Raw genomic sequence first — 24,696 nt, forward strand, 5'->3', positions numbered from 1 at the left:
TCGTGGGGAAGTCGCGACAGATTCATACACCGCAAGTTACGACGCGACGTGCATACTATACAGCAGAAATTCTAACACGAAATGATCATTTTCTACATTATAAGAATATATACTCTCCCTCACCTTCGCAAAATCTCTATTGTATTGGAGTCTGTGACGCCGCGAAGCCCGGGGTTAATTTAAAATTCAGCTATGGTTTTACAGCTCTGTCTGACGGCAAACCCTCTTTGGAAATGCTTTTTTTGTATTGTCTGTTTCTGTCTTGTAGTGGCTTATGCTGTAAAGTGAATTAGTTAAACTGTAATAGAATTACATTGCTGAATAAATATATGAGGGATATTGCGTGATATTGCTGAGCAATGGGTAAAATTCTATTTTACTTAATGTGCTACTTGTTTGGGCTACGTGGAGAGAGTTATAAAACGTCTGGAAAACTTTTAGTATACAAGGTTTATTGGAAAACATTAATAAAACAAGCTTAGTTTTCGATCGGCATACTAAATCCGATGAACAGAATTGATTTAGTATTCCGAAATTGTAGCATTTTGCTATCTATATTCTTTGTAGAAATTTCATCAGTATCACAGTCAGAACATTCTCAGGCAGGGTTAGTGACCTTTTCAAATACAGTGTAAGTATTTTTTTATCTGTTTATAAATATGCGACATTCAATTTGACAAAATTCGTCAAAAAATACTTCAATGTTTTTTTTGGAACATTGGAACAAATTTTTATTATAAACAAACGATATAAGTATCTTTTAATTTTCTAGTAGTTTACCTATTAATCTAGTCAGGGTCTTTCGACCGAGGCCCGCCCGACCCTACGACTTACTTAATTACTTCTAATTGGTACAGCTCATATGTTTCCTTTCTCTACACCTTACGCCACAGCAATAGTAGCGAATTTACAACAAAATTTGATAATATCATACTTTTGACCGTGCATCGTAAACTTAATAGCGATGATACTAATTACGAATACCATTGTCCTCATTTTGTACTTAAAGCCTTAACTTTCGTGCTATTTGCTTCGTCATATTAAAGCTGTAATATTAAATATAACAATTTATAAAATATATTATGAAAGTTTATAACGTAAAATTTAATGGAAACCTACTAATTAAGAATAATTATTTTATCAATAGATATATTGGCATGTATATTGTATACCGCAGCTACTATTTACTTAATTACTTATTTAATTATATCTTATCATATGATTCAAAATCCATATAAGTATTTTGTCTTATAAAATAAAATATGAAAACAGACACATATATTAAACTATAATTCAGTAACCACCCGAAAACTGAGTTTTCTCTATTAAAACTTCTTATATCAATATTAGATATATACAACCAATTACAGTTCGCAACTGAAACGTGAAATCAAATTCATATTAGTGAAACAAAATATACATAGATTTTATAGCATTCTCGTATCTACAACAATCTCTCGGGAACGTGGCTCCTTTCCTACAGCCAGACGTGACGCGTAACATTTGGACTGCTCAATAGCGTTTGACTTGCATGCGATTTCTCATTAATATATTCATTGCACGGAACAAAGACCTCTTTGATAAGAACATCCAAATTCGAATATCGAGTTTAAGCACGCCGAATACGTTTCCCACAATTACTTAAATGCAAATTGCACTCATACAGTCCCTAATGCCTCTCTTTTGGCTCTAATACATCGTTTGCAATTTTATTTGAATTTCTCGAACCATTTCATCGGGACATGGAAACACTATTATAGGTTTCTAGCTAATGCACAAATTTCATTATACGTTCGTGTTGGCAAAATTGCGCGGTCTTCCGGGATGGTCATTTTCTCTATTACGTGTCCTTCCAGAGGTTGAAGAGCCCTCTTAGCCGTGATAGGAATTAGTTAAAGCAGCATTGCAGCAACCGTGTTTACTTACAATTGCAAACGGCCTCTAATGCCAACATCCGCCAATACACTTTGCTTTCAATTTAATTTCTTTTCTTTATTTTGCTGCGGTACTTTCGGCTATTAACAAGAATAGCATAGAATTGCCAAGATTAAATCTTAATTATGTCTACAATGTTATTACAGTTTTTAATTAGAGTTTGCGTCTAAATAATTGGCGTGTTTAAAACTTAATTTCGTTTGCCGTGAACGAAGTACTAGACGCTTGCTTGTTTTTTTTTATTCGCCGCTAGTTTTCTGGTAGTTTATCAAAATTGGATAATGAATTTGGAGTGGCGAAAGTGCATATTTAACGCGTGATTTGTTATGGTAAATCACAGTTGCTATTTCCAAATGATATTGAAAGCATCAAAACGTGAAATGTAAACGTCTTGATGCTCCACGTAAGCCGCGATAGCGATCGATTGGAGCTCAAAATAACCCGCGTAGACCATTGCAGGCGCACCACCGTCGTCTACACTTAATATTTCATATACCTACTAACATTTCTATGACGGCAATGTGTGCTAGTCGCAATAAAAAATTCAAAGTCTAACTCAATATTATTTCTGTCTACTTTGTGTTTTATTATTCTGTACATAATCAAATTATACCTTATAACTTTACCGCTTTTGATTACATTACAGCAATATTTTCCAGAACTAAATATTTTCTAGAACTTTGTAAACGTTTCCGTAGAACTGTTCAATTACTATGAAGATCGTAAAGTTCGATACTGGAGGTAGTACACGAAAAGCACACGATACTTTCGCATTAAGTAAATACATTTTCGACATTTCAATACAAAATGTCTGCAATATACGACTGCCTCGAGGCAATCTGTGAAATTATAAGGCTGTCCGCTCCTGTATTTTTATTGCTTTTCAAATTTCATTGATATTGATTTGCCTAAAAAATATCTAAACAAAACCTGTAAACATAAGATTCATTGTTGAAATACCTATTATAAAATATTTTTAATCTATATTATTTATTTCCTGACGAGAGAGCAATAAGTGAGGTTGTACAAGGACCTCAAAACGATAGCTAAACTTAAAGTGCCATGGAAAAAACTCTACCATACAAGAACCATGTTCTTCAGTTTTGAATAAAATGAATGAATTATATTTACATATGGAGACAACCCTAACGTCAGGTGGCGTTATATTATCGGTTATCGACGTTCGTCGACGAGTCGATCGCTTATATCTGATTTGAATTTGGCGCATTACGGCCCATCCCGACCCCGCCCCGCGCCGTGTAAACACTCAAACACTTTAAGTAACCGTGCTGAAATTCGACGAAAATGTCGACTCGCGCTTATCTTATTTCTTCGAACAACAGTTACGTAAATATGGAAAGAGCTCCCGGGGTGCGGCGGAGTATTTCATTACCCGTGACCTGTTGAGCGCAAGATTTGTGACTCATCTCCTTTACGTAACGTCGTACGCTCGCATTTTTTTCTTTCGATTATCGAATTTCCCCGTACATATGTATTTATGTATAACAACGTTGGAAAATTAAAAAAAAAACAACTTTTCATTACTATTGAATATATACAAGTATTTTTTAAACATAGTAACTGAAATCACTAAATGCGTTCTTCATTTTAATTTAAGTTCTAACCCATATTTTCACATGGAATATTTGAAAAATGTTCAAGAACTCATATGAAATCAGCGCTGGCTTCCAAAGCGTGGAGTTTTTTTTATCGGAATAGGTATTTCTGAAGCTGTTCCAAGCCTCCGGTTCTCACAACGCTTCCGTTTAGCGGCAATCAGGCTGCGACGCTCTGTCAATACGAAGGCGAGAGGTTTCTCTGATAAACTTATCTGCCGCGCCCCCCGCACCCGACTCCCCTAACCCTTCCCCCTGTCGTCTGCGTTTATCTCTCACGTATGTTGGTACGGTACGCCCGCACCGCATTACTCTCCTATAAAGTTGCTTGGCTTGTGCTTCTTGACTTTTTATATGGGTGCGTTAAATCGCTGATACATACGAGGTAATTTTTATACACCCATTACATTATCGATACGGAAGAGTTAATGCTTATTACGCAAAATGAATTCAGATAAAATACCAGTAGTGTACCAGACTGCATGAATAATAAAGTTGGGGTTATTTGCGAAAAGTTTAGAGACAGTCTCAAAGTTTCAAGAATGAACATATTCTGTAAAATAACAAATCGTTTTAAAAATATAGCTTGAGGTATAATATTACAAAACTTGAACGTCTCCACGGGCGCTATCGTGAAATTTATATGCATTTGTAAAATAAGATACAATATACCCTTTATGGAGCTGTCTATTTGGCTGACTGCCCGTAACTTGCCACAAGGATTTCAAAGGAAACAGAAATTTCAGTTCAAGGAAACAAACGCAAAATCTTATAAAATGCGGTTAACGTCACACATGTGAGCGCCTCAGTGAGTTTGTACTTTTGTGGAGTCGTTTTATTCAGAGCTGGCTCGCGCGGAATCTCTAAAGGTCCACTGGCTTCAAACTATAGCTAAGTCCGCGTGTCAACGGCCCACTGCCGCAGTACCAACAATGTATGCTCGGCAGCGTTTTACAACGTTTAAACTAAGCGTCTTTGTTCCAAAGGTCCCGAGCACCGAGTTGGCCATAACTCATTTCTCCTATATACTCTCGACTATATATCTCCGAATTAATAACATTCGACTCCAACCTTCTTAGATTTACTTAAACGCATTGGTTTCGTCCGTAATACTCCAGAGTATTTTATATCCGCTTTTTTATTTCGACACTTTTTTATGTTCGCCTGAAGGTCCGTAAAGGCGGATTAAAAAAACATCAACCGGCGCCCGATTGCTTCCGTAAACTTCGACTTAGAATAATTGTGAAAATGTCTAAAGATAAAATTGTGAAACTGCGAAGTCACGATTCGTCTCAGAATTCATAGATTCAAATGAAATGATTTGTATGCTTCACGTGTTACCCCGAGTACTTGCAAAATCAATGTTCTTAAAAGGTACGCACAGTTCTTTCGCTTCGAATTTATTGACATTACTGTTTTACCTTAAAAGGTTTTCACTCAAAATCAATCGAGCGAAAATTTAATGACTGCTTTCAGATTCGTATTAAATCACCTCGTGCTTGTGAATTTTTAGCGAAGTGGCAGAGCGCAAAACGCGGTGTTTTCTCGCGAAACAATTAAATTCCTCATACATCAACGGGATTAGAAGCAGGTCGGCGTAGTGCAGGCGGCGGAGCACGTCTTGTGTCCGCTCGACTGAACCCAGGACCCCGGATCCCGTGTCGAAACACCGATCGACATCGATCGATGCTCGGAGGGCGCGCCTACCTAGCTAGGGCTAAATACAATTTACCTTTGTTATTTTTCGTGTCATTTAACTGCGTCGCGATCTCGAACGCTTGATCGGGATTGCGAACTCCAATGCGAATTGTTTGTGAGCTTTTGTTTCCCACTCCGCTCGCCGGCGACGCGACATCAATTAACGTCGGATCCCCGACTGAATTTTCTTCATGGACGTTCGTGTTATTGTACCTATGTAGATATAAAATGAAATCATTCTCCACTGTTGAATAATGCTTAGAGCAGATTGTTTATTTTGAGTCGTTTTTCCAATTGAATTTCGTGAATAGGATTTTGGAGTTTGGCTGTCGTTCTATCTTGGCTTTAAAACGGACATTTGTTCCGGCATGTCCCCTCGGTTGCGTGTTGCCGAACAAATGGAGGGTGCCCACGGCAGCAGCGGCCGCCTCTGGCGTAGGCGCCGGTTCATTTGTAAAGCTTTATCGGCCCTGACAAATGGCGACACTCACTATTTTTATGTCGCGGACGATCGAAGAATACCTTTCATGCCAGGGAACGATTTAGCTGCAATTCGTTTCGTTCAACTGTATACTGCAAAACTTTTGGTCTATTACGTTTACATCCTTACGTTACATTTGGACGTCAATTTCATCACTTTTAGTTTAGTTTTTAAGACGAATAGTTTTTATGTTATATAGTGTGGAGTTTGCAACTTACCTTTACATGTTGATTATTCAGTCTTATCTAGGCATAAAACTTGGTAGGAACATACTCAACGCGGTAAAGTCTCGCGCACTCACTCCGCCGCGTTAATGCAAAAGCACGTAGCTCCATGTCTGTGCTGAAAGTTGTGCAAAGTGCACAAAGTGCGCGAACGCCCTGGCAAAGCCTTCATTTGTCGGCTTGTGACGGCCCTGTGACAAATGTGGACGCGACTTTATGAACTCTACTACCCAACGAGGACACGTCGCGATTATGCGGCAACGTGAAAAATGTCGCAGGGAAGTTTCCATACATCCCCCGCGCGTTATTATACAGAACAATTTGCGCTTTTGCTTTCGAACTTATCGCCGACACTCCTTAAAAATACAGAGGCTTGGAAAATTTAAAACGACTGACTTTAATTTAAGCCTACGTACTTTTGTAATGATGCTACTTGGTAACGAAAATCCTATTGCTAGAGGTTGGGGTTAGCGTAGATTGGGTAATTTATACTTGCCTCCTGGCCTCCCTTCAGGGCGGCGGGAGATACAAGCACTGAATGGAGCTGTACTGTTCGTTAAAATTACTTAACGGATCGATTAAACGCGGAGTTTAATTATAGGCATTAATTTACTTCGGCTACCGACCCACATTATCGGACTTAGACACATATATTTAACACAGTTTTAATAAAGTAATAAAATAAAATTTATAATTTCATTAATATGCACAATAGTAAGAGCTATAAATAAACAGTTTAATTTGATGTAAAACTTAATAAATTTCCGAGAAGACTAGATGCGACATGACATTTCTAAATAATTATGTTATTCGGTCCTCGTAAAATTTGTCCTGCTGTATAATAAGTATTCAATGATAAGCTCCTTGACTTGGTAAAGCAAATTAAAATTCAATTTGTGTCTCGAACCGTTAAGCATAACGGATTGTCGGCCGATTTCGTCACCCCCTTTCTTCCATAATTTCTTGAGTCGCTCGATCTCAACGAGGTACGAGTATTTGTTCAATCTTGGAGTCTTTCATAATAACTCAATAGAATAGGCCTATTATACAACGGCGTTTATTACAGACAGATAACTTTACGGTCATCAAATTTTGTTACAGGTGGAATGCAAAAAAGCACAGCCTAAAGAAGTCATGCTCCCAGCGAATTTGGCAAAGACGAGAGCCGCCGGACGCGGCGCGTACGGTGAGTTGCTAGGTACCGCCGTGGCTGCCGGCGCGGGCGGCGTCCGATACGCTCCCTATCCCGTCCATGCGCCGGCGCAGCTTCTGGTGGCCGGCGCGAGCGCGGGCGCGGGTAGCACCAGCGCACACGCTGCTGCCTATCGTCGAGCCTTAGCCGCTCTCCGCCCCACTCCTCGGCCCTCGCGTCCCGCACTCGCGCCTCTGGCCATCCCGCCTCTTGCTTACTCGGTCTCCGAACTATTGGGTGCACACGCCCTCGATATTCCCACCATCTACTCTCCCTTGACTCACACGACCCTGCAGACTCCTCTGCCTCTCTGATCCGCAATCCTCTTCCAGCAGCACCCACATCATCCTTTCTAACTGGCCCTAGGTCAGTGTCCCACTGTCGCTTGCAATAGACTTCTTCGCTGCATTCCTTTGCACGCTGCGCCGGCTTCCTGATACCCATTCCTTATTTTCTTTTACATTCCTTCTCTATCCAGATTCGCCAAAGACAAGTATTAGACTGTAATTTAAGGAAACTAATAATATCCAAAGTGTCTTATTTTTAGTAATGGCCATTAGCAAATCAAATAGTTAGCAGATTTTCGAAATATGTACTAACATAAATTTAGACAATCCATAGAATCAGTCCTTATACATATAAATAATACACATTAATATCATATTTGTAAAAGAATAGAGAAACTGGAACAATTTTAAGTAGGGTTGATAGAGAGCAATATTTTTCTACCAGGTAGTAGGTGCTTTACATTTGATTTGAATAGATAGCAGTCATAGAAAAGAGCCTGGTTTTTCTGAGTTCTAAGTAGCTTTTAATATTGAATAAAGACCCTCGGGGTCTGCTGAATCTTGCCAATTTTGCTACATATCCATCCAGATGTAAATGATACTGTTTAGTGCGCAAATCTAGCTTGCAAGTTTGCGGAGAATTGGTAAATCTAATTCCAACTATTTTCGTAAGTGATATTTATCCTTTAGCATTTTATGAATAGTTTTACAGTTTGATGTCGGCTTTTCAAAAATTGTTAACTGTGGATGAAAGAGGTACCTATTATCTTTGGATGTTATTGACTATGATTTGTGAGATTTTAGAGAATGTTTTACTTAAATTACTTTTGAATTCTGTTGTAAGATAACTTGATTCTAGTCTAGGTACTTAATGATATATTTATGTGTGTGTTTTAGTCACTTTATTTTATTTGAATCCTTACTCTTTACATTTTATTTATTTACATAAATATATATATTGTGCAATGCCAAATTAGGACCAAATATACTATGTTCTCTATTAGTTATATTTAGTTGTATATTTTCTGAGTATTCATGATTAACTGGTACTGTTTTACCGCAGTAAGTTTATCATCATACATTCGAAATGTTTGTATCAAACGTAGTTCTCGTAAACTAATAGAATTAATTGTATTAACTTAATAAGTAGGAAATAGTAGAATTTAGATTAATAAATATCATTTCTAAAATATTTAAATTCGTCTGTTTGTTTAACATGTTTAGCTAGACTAACCATGTGTAGAATAGATTAACAGTAAGTGTAAGACGTCGCTGGACGCGGCACACTAACATACCCCATTTGAAACTAAATAGAAATGTTTTAAAGTAGAACATTAGAATATATTGAATGCTCATATAAGTATATATAATTATCACATATTACTCAATATTATGTGTAAGAAAATGTTTCGCCAAGCAAAATAGTGTCTCACGGCACAACACTACTAAATTATTATCCTATTAATAAAACACATATTATGTAAGGTGTAAGGATCGATCGATTTATGTAAATGTTTTTACATTTCTAGATTTCATGTGGTCATTGGGTGCGCTTCCTGACGGTAAGTTATATTTACTTATTTTTCAAAGACTCATCATTATTCCCCCGCATTCATCTCACGTTCAGAAATAACATAATGAACGTTGATATTGTGCTAACTTAATCGAGAGTACCACAACGGATCATGGCAGTACCTAATCAATTAATTACTCAATCCACTTAAAGTGTTAGATGTGCATTTAATTAACGGATAACAGTGTGTCGCGTTATAGCACGTCCATCTGCCGTGTGATGGATTACATGGCCTGACAGATACACTATTTTGATTGGCAATAATATGATAAACGATCCGCCGTAGTAATCATATCGGCCGATGTGGACGTCCGGCCATCATTCATTTTGCATTTTATAACGGACTCCGTTATTACATAACCGATGCTTTTATTTTTGAATTTTTACCTGTCACTTTTGTTACTAGTTTTAATGTCATGTTTTGTATAGATTAGCCTGGGTTTGTTTGGTATTGTTAAAAGTAGAAGGTATCTATTAATGCTATATGAAGCCATCGTTAGTCCACTTAGAGTGTGCAACAACAACTATGTTTACAAAATATCATGTGCTGGACATTGTCCAAAGCGGTGTCGTATCGTCGTGTACATAGTTACCTTTTATGCGATGCCGATGGCTCTATTTCCGAATTGGGCCAGAGGGACACGCTCCATGTTGAAAGTATATCAGCCAATAAATCAACAATCGCCGGCGCAATATTAAAATGATTTCCAAATAATAACATCATACTATCCGATAATTAACCCTTGCTTTTCATTTGCGTAGTTGTGTGTTTGATAATAAAGCATTCCTTTTGTCGGCAGGTTTTCCCGCAGCGTACGCCGCCTACGCGGCTGGCCGTAGTTATTCGGGCTATCCTAGCTTCGGGCTGCCATATCCAGCAGGTAATCCCCTGGCGAGCTTGCACCACCAACTATCCGGCAATCACTACCACCATCTGGCGACACTCCTGCCATACCACCCGCTGGAGCTCAGCGGGGTTTACAATGTACACGCCATGCATCTGTGAACTCGCGCGGCATTGCATTCCACTAACCGCTACCGGTAGACACCGACCGCTTCTTACTGACATGTCACTCACCAACAGTACTAACAACGCATCCGCTAATTTCTCCTCCTGTGGTGACCATGTCCTAACTTCCCATTTCAACTAACTTTACAAAAGTTCGTGCAGACTCTAACAACTTTACTAACAAGTTAACACCCTTAACAATGACTGAACCATCTAGATAAATCTGCCACGCTGTCAATTACAAAACGTCCATGTTTTGAGAAGTGCTACTTATTGTTTATCTTCAGAATTTTCGAGACAATCCGGCCAATTGCGAGCGCCTCGCTCTATGTTTACAGATGATTCGCCGTAACGATTCTCAAATGCTACGCGTCTAGCAAATACTCAAGCGCAAATACTCCGTTCGCCTTCGTTGTGCGCCCGTCCGTCGCTGCGCCACTCTAAGCTACGCTACATATTGCGCTACGCTATATATTGCACTACGCCACATCCTTTATCTGTTTAAATTCGATTATTACTGGTGGAAGCAGAAACAGATTCGAACGAAAAATATGCCAAAATACTGTTTGTGTGGTAAATCCGAAACCTAATAGGAATTCCTACTAATTAAAAGTAGTCCGCCAGGCTTCTAGTCGATTCCATGTAATAGGACTAAAATGTTAATTTTGCTCTCTTTCATTCTTTTAAGGTTAGTTTGTATTCTGAAAATCTAGCGTTGAAAGAATAGGCCTCGAGTGGGGATGGTGGGCGGCGGGTCTTAGAGTGGCGCAGCTGCACAAATAGTCTCCTCGTTATTTGTCCACAGTCCGTGTTTGAGCTGCCTTGGCTCCACCATAATTACGCCACTAAGCTTTGGCTTTCCGCTTTTTTCGCGGCGGGCGCAAACCGCGCAAATTCGGTCAGACGCGGCCGGAATCTACAAACGCAAACTCTATTGGAAATACGTAATTTAGCGGGCTCAGAAACTGAGCCTTGGTTTATTACTATTTGGCGAACAACGATTGATGTTATCGTGACGTAGCGACCGGTCAACTTTTTCTTTCGTATTAGTCGTACAAATCGTTCCGCGTTAATTACTTTCGGGCGAGCGTTTTACAGCACGCGAGACAGACGTTTCTAACGTTCACAAATAAAAAACCCACCGATTGTGGGTGGCTGTTCAATTGTAAATATAATTGAACAATGGAGCGGCCCTGTAATTACACAGGTGTTCGAACGAGCCGTTCAAATTAATGGCGTTATCGAACGCAAGTCAGCCGTTCAGGGTTGATAACTCACCCCGCAAAGGAAATAGTTCAGGGCGTGTCTTCGATACGTCGAGTTTATCACAGTCACCTAACTAATGAGATTTTGTGAGGTCACAAAGTTCGTGTCGAATGAACGTTTAATTTTTTAAAGTAAATTAAAACTGTTATTAAATTTTAACCTCTGTGGGAACACATGCTGAAACTCAGCTTGTGAATTTACCACACATGAAAATCCGGTTGATGGCCGGTGTTTGCGGGCTCGGCGACTGCGCCGGCGCGGGCCCGGCCACAATTAATGTGCGCCCATTTTGGCACATTAGCATTCCTCCGCCGGCACTGCTCCCAGCTTATTGGTAACATCATCTACATCATCAATATTTAGACCACTATAAATTACACCCGACATATTCAGTGTGATTCGCTTAATTAAATTCACGATTTGAATATTAATATCGGAGGATATCTCATTTTATACGCGTCCTTTGATACAGCAGATGTCGTGACAAAGTGCAACGTTACGGAGCGAGAGACAACTTGTAACCTTTAATATAGAGCAGTCTCTCGGAACTTGGAAATCGACTACACGTCCTGTCGCGATCGGACGTAGTCATTCCACACGTATATACACAACTTTGTTGGTTTCTAATGGAACGGAATTAATGCTAAATAATACGCTAGTTGAAGCTGAATTTCAAGACGAAGTCTCTTCTAGAAAATATTATGGTCATATCCTCGGATATGATTCTAGCCGCAAGGGCGTAGTTTACACATAATTCGCACGTCGGTGGATAACTTTAGTAAATTTTTATACTCAACTATGATCCGTCAAGCGCGAACGATACGAAAAAACTAAGAATAAATAAACGATAGAGGAGTTGATTATACTCATAGATTTACGAAGTAGTGATAGTCCGATTTGTAGTTTCTGATATAGGGTTAAATAGATTTAGATATAAACTTTTCCTATTTCTCGACGATGGCTATAATAGCGGCAATGTAGGTAGTTTGTAGTCAGTGTATGTTAGATGTCCCCTTAGAGCAGCGTTTGGATTTTAATAGCAATAGGGAAGCGAACACAGCGCCGTGATTTATAACCCACAGATTAAATATAGAATGCATGGAGTTGCCATTTGCTTTCCTACACAAATAAAACAATATTTAGTAATTGCGTAACACTCAAATAAATTAATATTTATCAACTCGTTGTGTTTTATTCAGAACTATGAAACATAAATATGAATAACTTAAAACAATGACATAATCTTGATTGGTGTGTGAACATAATCATGAGTTGGTTAGATTAAATAAATTAATCTATTTCTATATAGGATTCCAATCTGTTAGGACGATATCCATGCTTAATTTCTACTGAGTTCAAGGTTCTAAGCGCTGATGAGACAATCAGTCGGGATCTTGTTTTATTGCCAGCTTTAAATTAGTTTCACCTCAGTGGGCGGCTGTAATCGAATTTTACCAGTTAAATTTGACCCACTTTCTGATGTTCAATTACGGTGAAATTTCGCACATCTATAGAAGCAATTTCAGTTCGAAATGCATAATATCCATCTGTACTAATATTTAAGATATGAAAGTATGTTTGTCTTGCCTTTATGTCAAAATGGAGCATTCGATTTAGTTATTTTTTTGTTAAGGAGACAGTAACATAATAGGTTTTTGCCGCGCGCAGAGCTGAGGAGACAACAACATTTACACAAACAAGTATTATATATTTACATTTGAAATACATTAACTAAACAAGAAAATAAAATATACTTGTAACCAATGTCGACATTCAAATTAATGGCACTGGCGTTCGAGTAATAGCTCTGATAAATTATGGATATGCGTATAATCACTTTTAGTATCAATTATATTGTCTTTGTACCATGGACTGCCAGCTATCTGTCATCATTCTGTTACAATAACGTCCGCAACTTGTTATTAAAAATAATAAAATATGTGAAGAAAATTTTCTTTCACACATACTCTTTTATGGCCGGAAGTATGTTGCCCTTATTGGACTGTTTGACCTTTACTATTTCCATTCCACATTATATTAAAAGTTTATAAAGACGATAATGAACGAAAATCATTTAAATGTCAAGTAAAACTCGTAGCCAATATGCTACGACATAGCTGTGCGTAGGATGGGTCGTAGAGAAGAAAGCTACGACAATGCAAGCAACAAACTAATGATCGTTTTGACTGCTTCAGTAGTGAAGTCATTTTTAGACATGATCATTACTTGATGTAATGATTATATTTGAAGACATTTTAATTTCATATTTTTATTCATATTAATATGCTAATATGTAAATCACGGCGATGTGTTCAAAAATATTCTAGTACTTATAATAACTAAGAGTAAAATAATATCAACTAGGTTGTTAAGACGTGTAGATGAATAGACATTAATTTCGAGAACCACTAAGTTTAGAGGATGAATACTTAACATACTAACCAACAATTAGGATTTAATTTGCGTAGACATTCATTCACAAGTAGCGTTAGTTTAGACATTTGTTTCATTATTTATTCATCGAAATGATGAAAACGAACATCGAGCTTGAAAAAGTTATTTTAATACCTTTTAATATTCGCTATTAATTGTAATATATTTAATTTTAATTTCAAAGTTATTTGACTTTATATTTACAATGCTTAAATGATAATGTTATTGATATATTTATTGTTGTTGTTGTATATTTTTGGATGCAACTATTTTACGCTAACTTCTTGTTATTATGTAACAATTCAGTGTAATTAAATTTAAACGTGAAATTAACTGAAGGCTAAGCCGTCAGTCTATAGCAATATTCGTTGCTTCGTTGACACCTCGCAATAATTATTTCTCAAAATTAAGGAGTTGTCAAAATTTAAGTATAAGTTAACATTCGGTCTTTAATCGCTGCGTGTGCGACCGTCCTAATCGCCATCCTCTAAACTAGTATTAAGCTTGGAATATTTTATCGCGTATGTAAGCTATCCGTATGTGGTGCACGTGTATCCGAACGCTCGTGTCTAACCAGCCACGTTACAATATAACTCATTTAAATTTAATGTACAATCGTAATTTCTGATCATACTTAAAGTCGGCCAGTCGAATTGACTTTTCCCCTATTACGTGATCCATTGCGTGTTTAGATATACTAATACAAAATGAATTATGCAGTAAATAACACTATGTTCTTGATACAATTTTGATGATCGAATCAATACTTAGAATAACACGTAATGACCCCCTTCCTGCATCGTGCCTATGCGTGATTCATAAATGGGGCTGGGTTAATACGAAAACACAGTAAGCCAGTCCATCATTCTGTATCTATGCGTGCAAACTATTTTAAATAGCCCGAAAACAGTAAACAGGAAACTATCAATTCCAAGTTTCCTCATAAAGATTCGACGAGTGAAATTCTGGGCGATATTCTTTTTTCTGTTTCTCAGTTACTTTATTTACATATTTATAACTTTTTTTGGTCCAATGTTAATTTCTCGAATGGGATTTGCCAGGGTTCTGTAAGGTTCGTTTTTTCGAGACACTTTCCGACTGTTTATTTATTTAAGCGCGGTTCTGTTGGCGGAACCCTCCGGAGCCGGCCTTGTAGCATTTTTATTTTGTTGCCGCAGGTGTAGTGGGAGTTATCCCGCCGGAAAGTCGTCTCTTGGTGGGTGCGGAGTACATAAGCCCGGGCGTGCTCGGGCAGAGCTCGTAAGGCCTCCAGGAAGGCTGCATCAAGCACCACATCGCTTTTCCACTATTTTCCCGGAACACTCGTAAACGGCTCCCGGAATTTCTTACGAACACAAATAAATCTTTTCTGAAGCGACTAGCTCTTTGGTATTACGCCCCGCCCCCACGAATCCTGACAAGGAATGCAATGTCGCAGGCAAGTCTCGTTCTATGCGCGATTTTGCAGATGCGTGTTGCTACCGCCCGACTAGGTTCGCCCATATAGCTCGATGCCAAATTATACTCAGTGTAATCAATTTCAATATTGAAAAAATCGATTGCGGTATCCCTCAGGAAGTAATTCCAATTTAAGCTATTAGGATTAATGCACAAATCTCTTCATGAATTATAATGTAACCCATGTGTCAAATTCTTAATGTATTAAGTCTATTTTATAATCATAATATTTATTGTATTGTTCTTATCGCTGTTCCGACATATCGTCTTATATCATTAATCGTAAGTTTACTATATTGTGAAGCCGCTATATTTTAAAATAAAGGAAATTTCCGTTGTATAAGCAAACAATTTTATCGTTTATTGTCCAATTGATCGTTTTATAAATCGAGGTCGATCAGTGCCTCACTTATTTACCACTCGTTCGCATATCGATTGCGACCAAAATAAACTGGAAGAGATGGTGTGTTAGCATGGAGTTGGCTAGCGTGCGGAGTTTGATTTCTTGTTACGACCAAAGTTTGTAAGCCCTCGTTGCAAATGTTTTTTAACGGTGATTTTTCGTTTTTCTGACTCATCCAATGTGGCACACGCAGCGTGGTGTCCGCGACGCGCCGTGGCTCACCAACCCGGTAAGACAACCGTAAGATGACGGGCTACCTGTCTAGCGTCCGCCGCTATCGTGCGAGGCTCAGGCGTAAGCACGCGCGACCGCGGCTGCCCGCCGCCGCGTTTCCAACATTCTCCACATTCAACACGCCTGCCCTCAGAATGCAGCCCGCGAACCAGACATCTACACAACTATTTTGCATAGTTTCATGTTGCTCACTTGCACTCTACGTTCTCGAACACTGTTTTTCCTCTGAAATTCGTTTCCCAATCGCACTTTACTAAATTAGCAATCAGCAAAAACGAATCGCGTTAAACTAAAATAAGTAAACGACACTGCGAAAAATTAGCACTCAGATAAAAACGTTAAAGGGTCACACTAGTGTCGGTCTGGATCCAAATAATTAGCTGGCGAGGCGGCGGCGAGAGGCCGCGTGTCGCGAACAGTGCCAACTCCATTTGTAATTTAAGATATTTGACCGTTAATTGTGTTAGTAACTGTTACGTTTAGTGCTTGTTGCTTAGGTCGGAGCTGGCGCGACCTCGTTCCGCGTTAAACTCCACTCCACTTCTTAGATCCCCATGTAAATACTAGTTTCTAGTGTCATAGCTACCGGCCAAAGCCGGGTAGACGAGTGCTGTGTTTGGATGGGTCAGATTTATTTCTTCCTTTTTATTTATTTAGATAGTATTTTATTTTATGGATGTCCATAGATTTTGAATACAAAGCGCTAGTCTAGCGAGCTCCATCGACCATAAATTTTTATTGTAGAGTTTCACCGAATGGGAGTATGTCGATGGGACATAATGGGAGCTATTAGCATACTAATCTCTTCTAGTTAGAGTCGAATTGAATGCACATATTCTGCGCAGTGCATCCAAAATGCGCGTAGTAAGCCCTTTCTCCCTGCATGGAAGATGAGAGGAGGTTAGATATACTCGGACCTCGACCTCTGTCCGCGACACTCGAACAGCACTGGAGGCGAAGGATTTATATGTCAGCACAACTTGTATATAGCAATATATTACGTGCTTACAAAAATGTGACAACAAGAACAGCAGTTTGGTGAACGGCGCCGTCCGCTGCAGGAATAGGGCGAGTAATTTTGTTTTGAAAATATCACATTTTGTCTTTATCGTAAACGTTGACGATTTAGAATAGAGTAGGTTAAAAATGTGTGCCGAATTGTCGTTACTGTACAAGTAAAAAAACAAATTGTAGTTTATTTAGCGAATTCTGATTCAAAACGTTCAAAAAAGTAAATTAGTTTAATGTAGACCATAATACATTGTTAATAGACTAGAATAGCCAAAAATTTAGACGACTGAGCGAAGCAAAGTAACAGAGTGTGTAGATATTATCTCGCTATTGTTAAAATTTTAATTAGACAAAATGAATAGATTAGACTATAGTTACCTGAATTATCGGGCGGTTAAACAATTGTAATAGAAAAGCTTTAAAGTTAATATCAATTAAAGATAATGATAAAATTGTCAGACGAAATAAATGCTTTGTCTCTAAGACAGTAGGTAGATAAGTAAACGATTAGAATAGTAATTGGCGGTATTTTATAATATTGGTGGTGCAAACTCTTTTCTAGCTGTATTTAAAATATTGTTTAGTTTTAAGAGATTTTATCTAGAATAGTTTCATATTGTATTAATTCTAAATTGTGTGCTTTAGATTAAAGTATTTTCAGAATAGAACTAAATTGTTTTTATGACGAAAATAATTTTCTAGTAATAGATATTTGAAATTTTGTATAGAATAGACAAAATTGTAATGATTAAAATCTGTAGTTAAAAAGTAGTTGTAAGCGGACATAATCCGCGTGTAAGTTATAATTTGACTACATGGGTAGAAATTATGGTTTATTATTGAAGAGTTTTTAGTACTCAGTAGCAATTTTCGTAATTTCTCATTCAATTGTGTGTGGGATATTCATATTTTTACTTCGAGTTCATTTTGCTTTTTTTAAATGTCGCTTTATATGTTTCTGAAATTAAATTTCCTATCTATGACTGAACCAAAGTATATGATAAAGTGAAAACTGCGGATGAGGAAGCGTGCCTATATTTTGTATGCCAAATAAAAAAAATCGCACATAAAATTTTGATACAAGTTATAATCCCTCAGAAAAAGTTCGTAATAAAAATCGATTATTTTTCAATTAAGATACGGAGTTTAACCAATGCTTATATAAAATAGTTGTTCCCGATCGAAAAGTCGTGATGGCATATCATCTGTGAGTTATTGATGACGCCTATTAAATAACGTTTTGGAGATACGTGCGTACGAACACGGTGAAATAAAACATTTCAATCGCGTCGAGTGAGAAATGAAGTATTGGGATCTTGGAGTGAAAGATGGGACTAAACTTTGTCGGTTTTTCGAAACTTCACTAATGGCAGGCTTAACCTACCTTACAGGATACTCTTTTTACTTTTTGATTTATTTTTGCGTTTGAGACCACTTATAAAATTACTAGCTTTGGAACCTAGCGTCGCTCGTTCAAAGACTCAGCATGAATTTATATTTCTTTAATTGATTTTTTGTGTCAACAAATTCGGACGGGTTTGAGGTGTCAATAAATTAAAATAGTAACTACAGCACAAATGAGAATAAGTTATCTTTTACTCCAAAATACTTTTTAACAATAAAATTTGCAGAGTCATAAATGACAATAATTCTCATTAAACATCCATCTATGTTCCTAAAAAGTTTACAAAGTCAAAAGTACTTACACATATTTACCAAATCAGATAGGCAAAAAATATAATCTATAAAACAGTGTTGTCATAAATCAGACAATGACAGTAAAAACGAGCATACACATTTTTAGAACAAAAATACTCACACAACTAAATCAGATAGGCAAATAATATAGTCTTAAAGACAGTGTTGTCAAAAATCAGGCAGAGGCAGTAAAACGTAATATCTCGTCGGGCACGCGACTAGCGCTCCGTCCACACTCCGTGAATATTTCCGACGACCGTCATTCTACTTCCGAAGAAGAATTATTAAGTTGGGAAACTTCGCAATTATGAAACTTGGAATAGCTCTTGCAAGACGGCCTCTGAATTCATAGATGTGTAGGTGAGATACGCTTCGATTGGTTACATTTTGCTTTTTTCGATGATATTTTTTTGAACTAAAGACAAAAACAGCGATTATTTATTTAAAAAAACATGAATTTTTGTTAGTTTAAAAGAAAACTTAAATCATACATGTTTCATTGGCTATCCGGCTAAATCAAATTTATCTTCTAGAGTGATAAAGATAGGTACGATTTTCAAAAATCGTCTCGGTAAAATAAATTGATATTTTAAAAGATTACTAATCTTTAATAATCTTTAATGAAATGTATCATTCACTATTGTTTAGAAAAGGTTTTATCAATTAATTACATTGTATAGATTAAATGTAAAATATAAAAATAGGTAGGGTAAGAACAATCATGGTAACAACTATTAGTATATTTTTTTCTGAGCGAAATCTTTATAGAAATATCACAAAAATGTACATGTACAAAGTTTTTATAGCCATAACTGAAACTTCTCACCGAACTTTAACACTTACTATTAGCTACATCTTACGCTTGTTTACAAAGTAATTTTGTTTGATATCTTTGTGGCACAGAAAATAGGGACGTAACATATTCATATTTATAAGAGGATCAGTATCCTCCCAAGTAACTTCATTTTCTAGCTCCTTGAGCGCTCAAAGACAAGAGCGTTAACTATTATTACACGCACAAATTACGTTTGTAGCACATGCTAACGTTGTTCCGACTACACACTAAAGTTCACGTCCGAGGCAGATATGACCAGTGTAGATAACTCCTTACATTCGCGTGTGAACTCAATTGTTTAAGCCGTAAATTATTTGCGGGTTGGCACTCCCCTTTGAATAAGTTGGGTCTGGTTGTGAGTTTGTTTGTCTGAACCCACCCGCGAACTATCATTGAGGCTATACCGTTTATAACCTATTTACGAATGACACTCCGTATATGGCTTAACGATATCTAGGACCGTTTCATAAAAGTTTGTTGTGTAATAAAAAAGTTAATGCGTACGTCAACGTCAAATATTGCTTGACGCCAAACCCGGTTCGCGGTAACAGCTGTTCATTTTAGGGCCTAATTCTTAAAGTATATACTCCTACATACTTTGTTACATAATGTTTGATGCTATAACAAATTTCATATAGATGTTTCGATATAAATTGAACTACTCATATACACTCGTTAATGAAAACGGAATGAAGAGCGACGCCAGATCGATACTAACGAAGGGAAGAAGTTTTCGCACCACCTCTCAAATTCTTATTTATTACGCTGCGGCCCTCAGATAAATAACCTCTCATATAGCAAAGTAATGTTATTAAAATGTGTCAGCAGTTTAGTGTTGTGGTCGAAGGTAGACTCGTGCGCGCGGCCGCGGGATGGGCCGCCCGCGACGCCATCTATCATTCATCCTCCATTACTTATATTGTACTTTTTCGCAAAGTCACTCGCAGGCCGGTAATCACCTGGTGCGACTACGAACGACCATTTTTCACACTAAATCATAACTCGCATATCTGACAAAAATAAAATTTGTCGTACAAGCCAATAGGGGTAACGGTGACACTATGAGCAAGCAGAATATGAAAACGAATATTAATTTCACTTCCATTTTTACTTTTATGATAAATTTCGGTGTTTGTACGGCGAAAAGTATTCTTATCGTGCAAATTACATATTATCAGCGGTGAAAATTATTGGAACGATATTTAATCGATATTCAGGGAACATTATGCGATATTAAAAAGCTATCAAAACGTCGGTGTTTGATTCGCGGCGTATTATGGAATGCGTAAAAGTTGGTTAGGGCATCGGTGAGTGCGGGCGCGACGAGCGGAGCGTTGGGCGTCAAGACGGCACGACGACGTGCGGCGTATGCTAATGCTCTTCCCTATTCAATAAGCAGGCCGCCGCGTGCCAGCGAGAACTCACGTCGGATAATTTACTGGATATTTTGTAAAAGTTTTTTCGCCCTCTGTGATTTATACCCGTGAAACTTCGAGCTCTCTTTTTCATTTGAATGCACGTGACATACGTGATATTTTTTTGTTCCGACATAATCTGAGCCCGGGGAGTCTTCGCTGTCCTCATTCGTCAGCACGGCATCTGTCTCCAACGGCTAAATTATTCATGCATTTACGCGCTTCAACTTTATCCGCGCTGGAAAACTTTAATATTGAGTTGGGATTACATCGATAGTCACTTTACCGTTCGGTATGCTAAATTGGGAAAAGATGAGGTGTCGCGAAAGATAGTTTTCGTATTTTAAAAATGCGATGGTTCAGTCATGGAAGATGTCATGTACTAACGAGTGTTACTCGTGTATGTGTGCGAAACGTGTGTATGTTTGCAGTTGACCTGACGAACGGGCAACTGACACCCAACAACAACACACCGCTGCTCGCGCAAGCGCTTTCAGGTGAGAGCCGTCCCGTGCGCGCCTCGGGCCACAAACACTCCGGTCAACGTGTTAACACGTCCAATTAATACCAAATTGACTATTGAACTTCACCTAACCCTTATATTTTATAGTAAAAAAATATTATCGCATTACAAGAACGTGTTAACATTTAAAGTTTATTAAACTGGTGTGTTTGGGCCTCCATTTCCTTTTATTGTCACCACATTGATTAAAACTCCACAGCACTAACAAAACTAACAATAATAATTTTATTATCCCTTACCTATTTTCGCTTTGTATGCTCTCTGCTTCCTAACATCGTTGTAAATTGGTGTCTTGTATTAGACATGATAATCTAACCGTACATTACAGTTACACCCACATACAGTAAGTAAATTTGATTCAAAATTGACAATGAGCAAACTAGCAAAGTGGTTTACATGTAGAATTCGGCGGGTACAGTAAACTGCACGTCACATTATGTAGAATAGGCCTTTACATGGCAAATATTAGAGAGTTTGAGTAGGCTTATGTGCTGTTTACTGTACGTGTATTCGATTTCTGTATCACAGATCTTGGCGTGAGTACATTCGGCTTGTGTATCCCATTACAACATTCTGTTGTCTTCTGTTCGTCAGTTAAGAGGATTGGTTGCGTGTAACATTTCAAACGATGGTTTTGACAATTCAAAAATTAAAATTATTGGCCAATGCCAATAATTTTCATCGGCATTCATTTGAAAGATTTAGAAAACGTAAAAGAAATAAAGCAAAGAAAAATCATTTTAAAATAGATATGACCAAATTCATTCGGACATCGTATAAAACACTATGACGTCGAATGGAGGAAATTGTACATATTTTGTACATATTATAGAGCCGGTTGTGGACAATTTAACTTTCACAGACTGTAAACATATATATCTTATATTACTATTACAGTACTCGCAGTTAATACATGTCAGAATTCGAATGAAAATATTTTTTAAAGTTCCAACAAAGAAAATCCCAACGTAAAATTGGTGGTGGAAATGATTTTGTGCACTCACACATTTTGGTATACGAATACATGGAATTCAAATAATTGATTTAAGATCTCACTAAACAAACCTGCTCAATCCGTTCGCAGTGATGAACAACTATCAAGCAGCAGCAGCCGGGTTCGGGCCACCGGCGTCGCCGCACGCAGCCGGCGGCCGGGCCGGCTTTCCTGCAGCCAGCTCGCCAGGTCCCGCGCTCGACGTGTACGGCTCGGCAGCAGACAGCGTGGGCTACGTGCAGGCGGCCAGCCCCCAGCCCTCTGGATTCCCCGCGATCGCAGTCAGCCGCGCGCCCCTCAATTACACACCAGTGAGTCTCTTGTTTGTTTCGATAAAATTTTCCCTCCCTTTCTCTGTTATTGCTTTTTTTCAAATTTTCGAAACTTGTTTCAACCCTATACAACCCATATTTGTGTAGTCCAAGAAGTGGATCGTGGAAGGCAATATGCTCTTTCTGAGCAACCGTAGGACACAAAAATCTGTATACTAATTTAATCCGGAACAATTATTTCCGAACTATATATATAATGTTTTTAACTTATTTTGGTCATGAAGTTAGAAATCATAGAACGAACATAAGAAAATTTCCATTCTTATTTTATTTCGTGATGAATGGGATGAAGTTATTAACTTTTGATTCTAACTTTTTTCATTTATTACGTCATGTTCCAAATGCCTATTTCAGTAAGAACCAAATGAAGGCAATTCCCAAAATTGTCCTTGTTCGAGAAGTTTCAACTGTCACAGAATTCAAATTAATGTTTGTTCTGTTTTGTTTTTCTTCGTTGCCTTTGATTCGAAATTCAAGATGTTGAAATTCATTTTTCAATTTTTATGAAACTCTCCCGCATAAATAGCGCCTGTTTTCGTATTATAAAATTTTACAGAAGAATTTAAAATTATATTTACATGATAATACTTATATCCCGTTGGTATGACCAACAACATGTGGTATGTACCACAGAACTTTGTGGTACACCTACATAAAATAGTAAAAATAAAGATATAAAAAATATATGTTCCATATGAAAAGATTGATATCAATAAATCATCATCAGAACTCATTCATCAGAATTGAGAACATTATGTGCTATGTATTATGATAAGATATATTAAGATAATCTAACCACTAGATAAATCTGTGATTGGCCAATTCGCACTTGTGAAACACAGTTTTTAACGTTATCTGTTCGATTGATACATACAAGGTGTTAGATACTTCATCAGCAGGCGCTAATTATTATTTTCAATCTGCTCAAAGATTTACTTATATAAATATATTTTTTAGAAAGTTTAATAAAACTACAAGCTTAGGTGCATAAATTTAAGGTTTCCAAGTCAGCCGGTTTAAAAATTTCATTAGTAGTTGTAAAAGCATTAAGTCGTAAGTGGTGCGCAGTCTCGCAGGAGAGGCGATCGTCGTCGCCGCGAGTAGGTATAGAATAACTAAAGTACAGAGTAGACACTTTATTAACTACACTGTAAAATTGTAGAGAAATAATTGTTACAGCAAATAGCCATGCTTGTTTGAAGGAAACGCACGGTTTTAAGAGAACGAGTGAACAAGATTGAGACAATATTATTTATAATTTCAATGACTATATGTGTAGCTTTATCGAAACAAATAAGTATAAAATAAATCAATCTAACTTTCTCTTTTGCTTTTAACTAATATTTTTCCTAAATCATATTATAAGTGTATTATTTAAATTTATACGCAAAAGTTGTAAATTTATGAACACTTCAAAATATAATGAACGTCGACTTGTTAACTAATATGTAGTAGGTACCATATACACAACGTAAAATTTCTAATACTCATTATTTTGTGTCTTCGAGCACCGCAGACGCAATTAGCAGTCGACGACACTAAAATTTTAGCGAGACGGTCCAATCTCATTACAGAACCGATCTTCCTTGTCGCTCTTAAAGCGTAATCACCATAAGTTAGCGAGCAAGTGAAGCGTGAGAGATGCGATTATAAAGTGTTCCGAAATATGAGCGGTGCGGCGGCGGCGCGGCGCGCGGCGGCAATCTGGGCGGTGCATCGCGACGGGTAATGGCTTTTTAAAACTGCGACCGCGCTCCATAACTGCTTCTCTGAGACGCCATCAGTCTTCATTGCTTGTCGGCGCTCGCGGCCCGCTACCGCGCTGAGATCTTAACTCCTCACGTCCTCTATCTTGAACACATTTTTCAAACTACTCTCGAAAGCTTCTTTAATTTTTATAGTGCCGAAACATGCTCACAGAGAGCACAGACACCTACGATTGTAAACCGACCCGGCTTTTATAGTTTATGTTCAATTTCAGCGCACATGTTCTGAGATGTTCACAGTGCTCGCCGTAAATCGAGTCGTTCGCGGCCACACTAAGCCACCCTTCCGTTTCAGGCACGTCATATATCAGAC

At 37.8% G+C, this 24,696-nt stretch overlaps 1 protein-coding gene across 6 annotated transcripts in view; it reads left to right on the forward strand.

The window, feature by feature from the left end:
* Positions 1-24,696, forward strand: part of Rbp6 (RNA-binding protein 6) — a 473,180-nt gene that overhangs the window by 442,796 nt on the left and 5,688 nt on the right. For 2 of the 6 annotated variants that reach the window (XM_053769558.2, XM_053769562.1), the window contains 5 exons: positions 7,056-7,140; positions 8,963-8,995; positions 9,807-9,887; positions 21,200-21,265; positions 22,376-22,596. In XM_053769558.2, the coding sequence (XP_053625533.1) occupies positions 7,056-7,140; positions 8,963-8,995; positions 9,807-9,887; positions 21,200-21,265; positions 22,376-22,596 (486 nt within the window). Of the gene's footprint in view, positions 1-7,055; positions 7,141-8,962; positions 8,996-9,806; positions 9,888-14,892; positions 15,093-21,199; positions 21,266-22,375; positions 22,597-24,696 lie in introns of those variants that run through there. The other 4 variants (XM_053769559.2, XM_053769560.2, XM_053769563.2 and 1 more) reach the window with 4 other exon arrangements.

This window comes from Plodia interpunctella, chromosome 3 (genome assembly GCF_027563975.2).
Source record: "Plodia interpunctella isolate USDA-ARS_2022_Savannah chromosome 3, ilPloInte3.2, whole genome shotgun sequence".
NCBI classification, from domain to species: Eukaryota; Metazoa; Arthropoda; class Insecta; order Lepidoptera; family Pyralidae; genus Plodia; species Plodia interpunctella.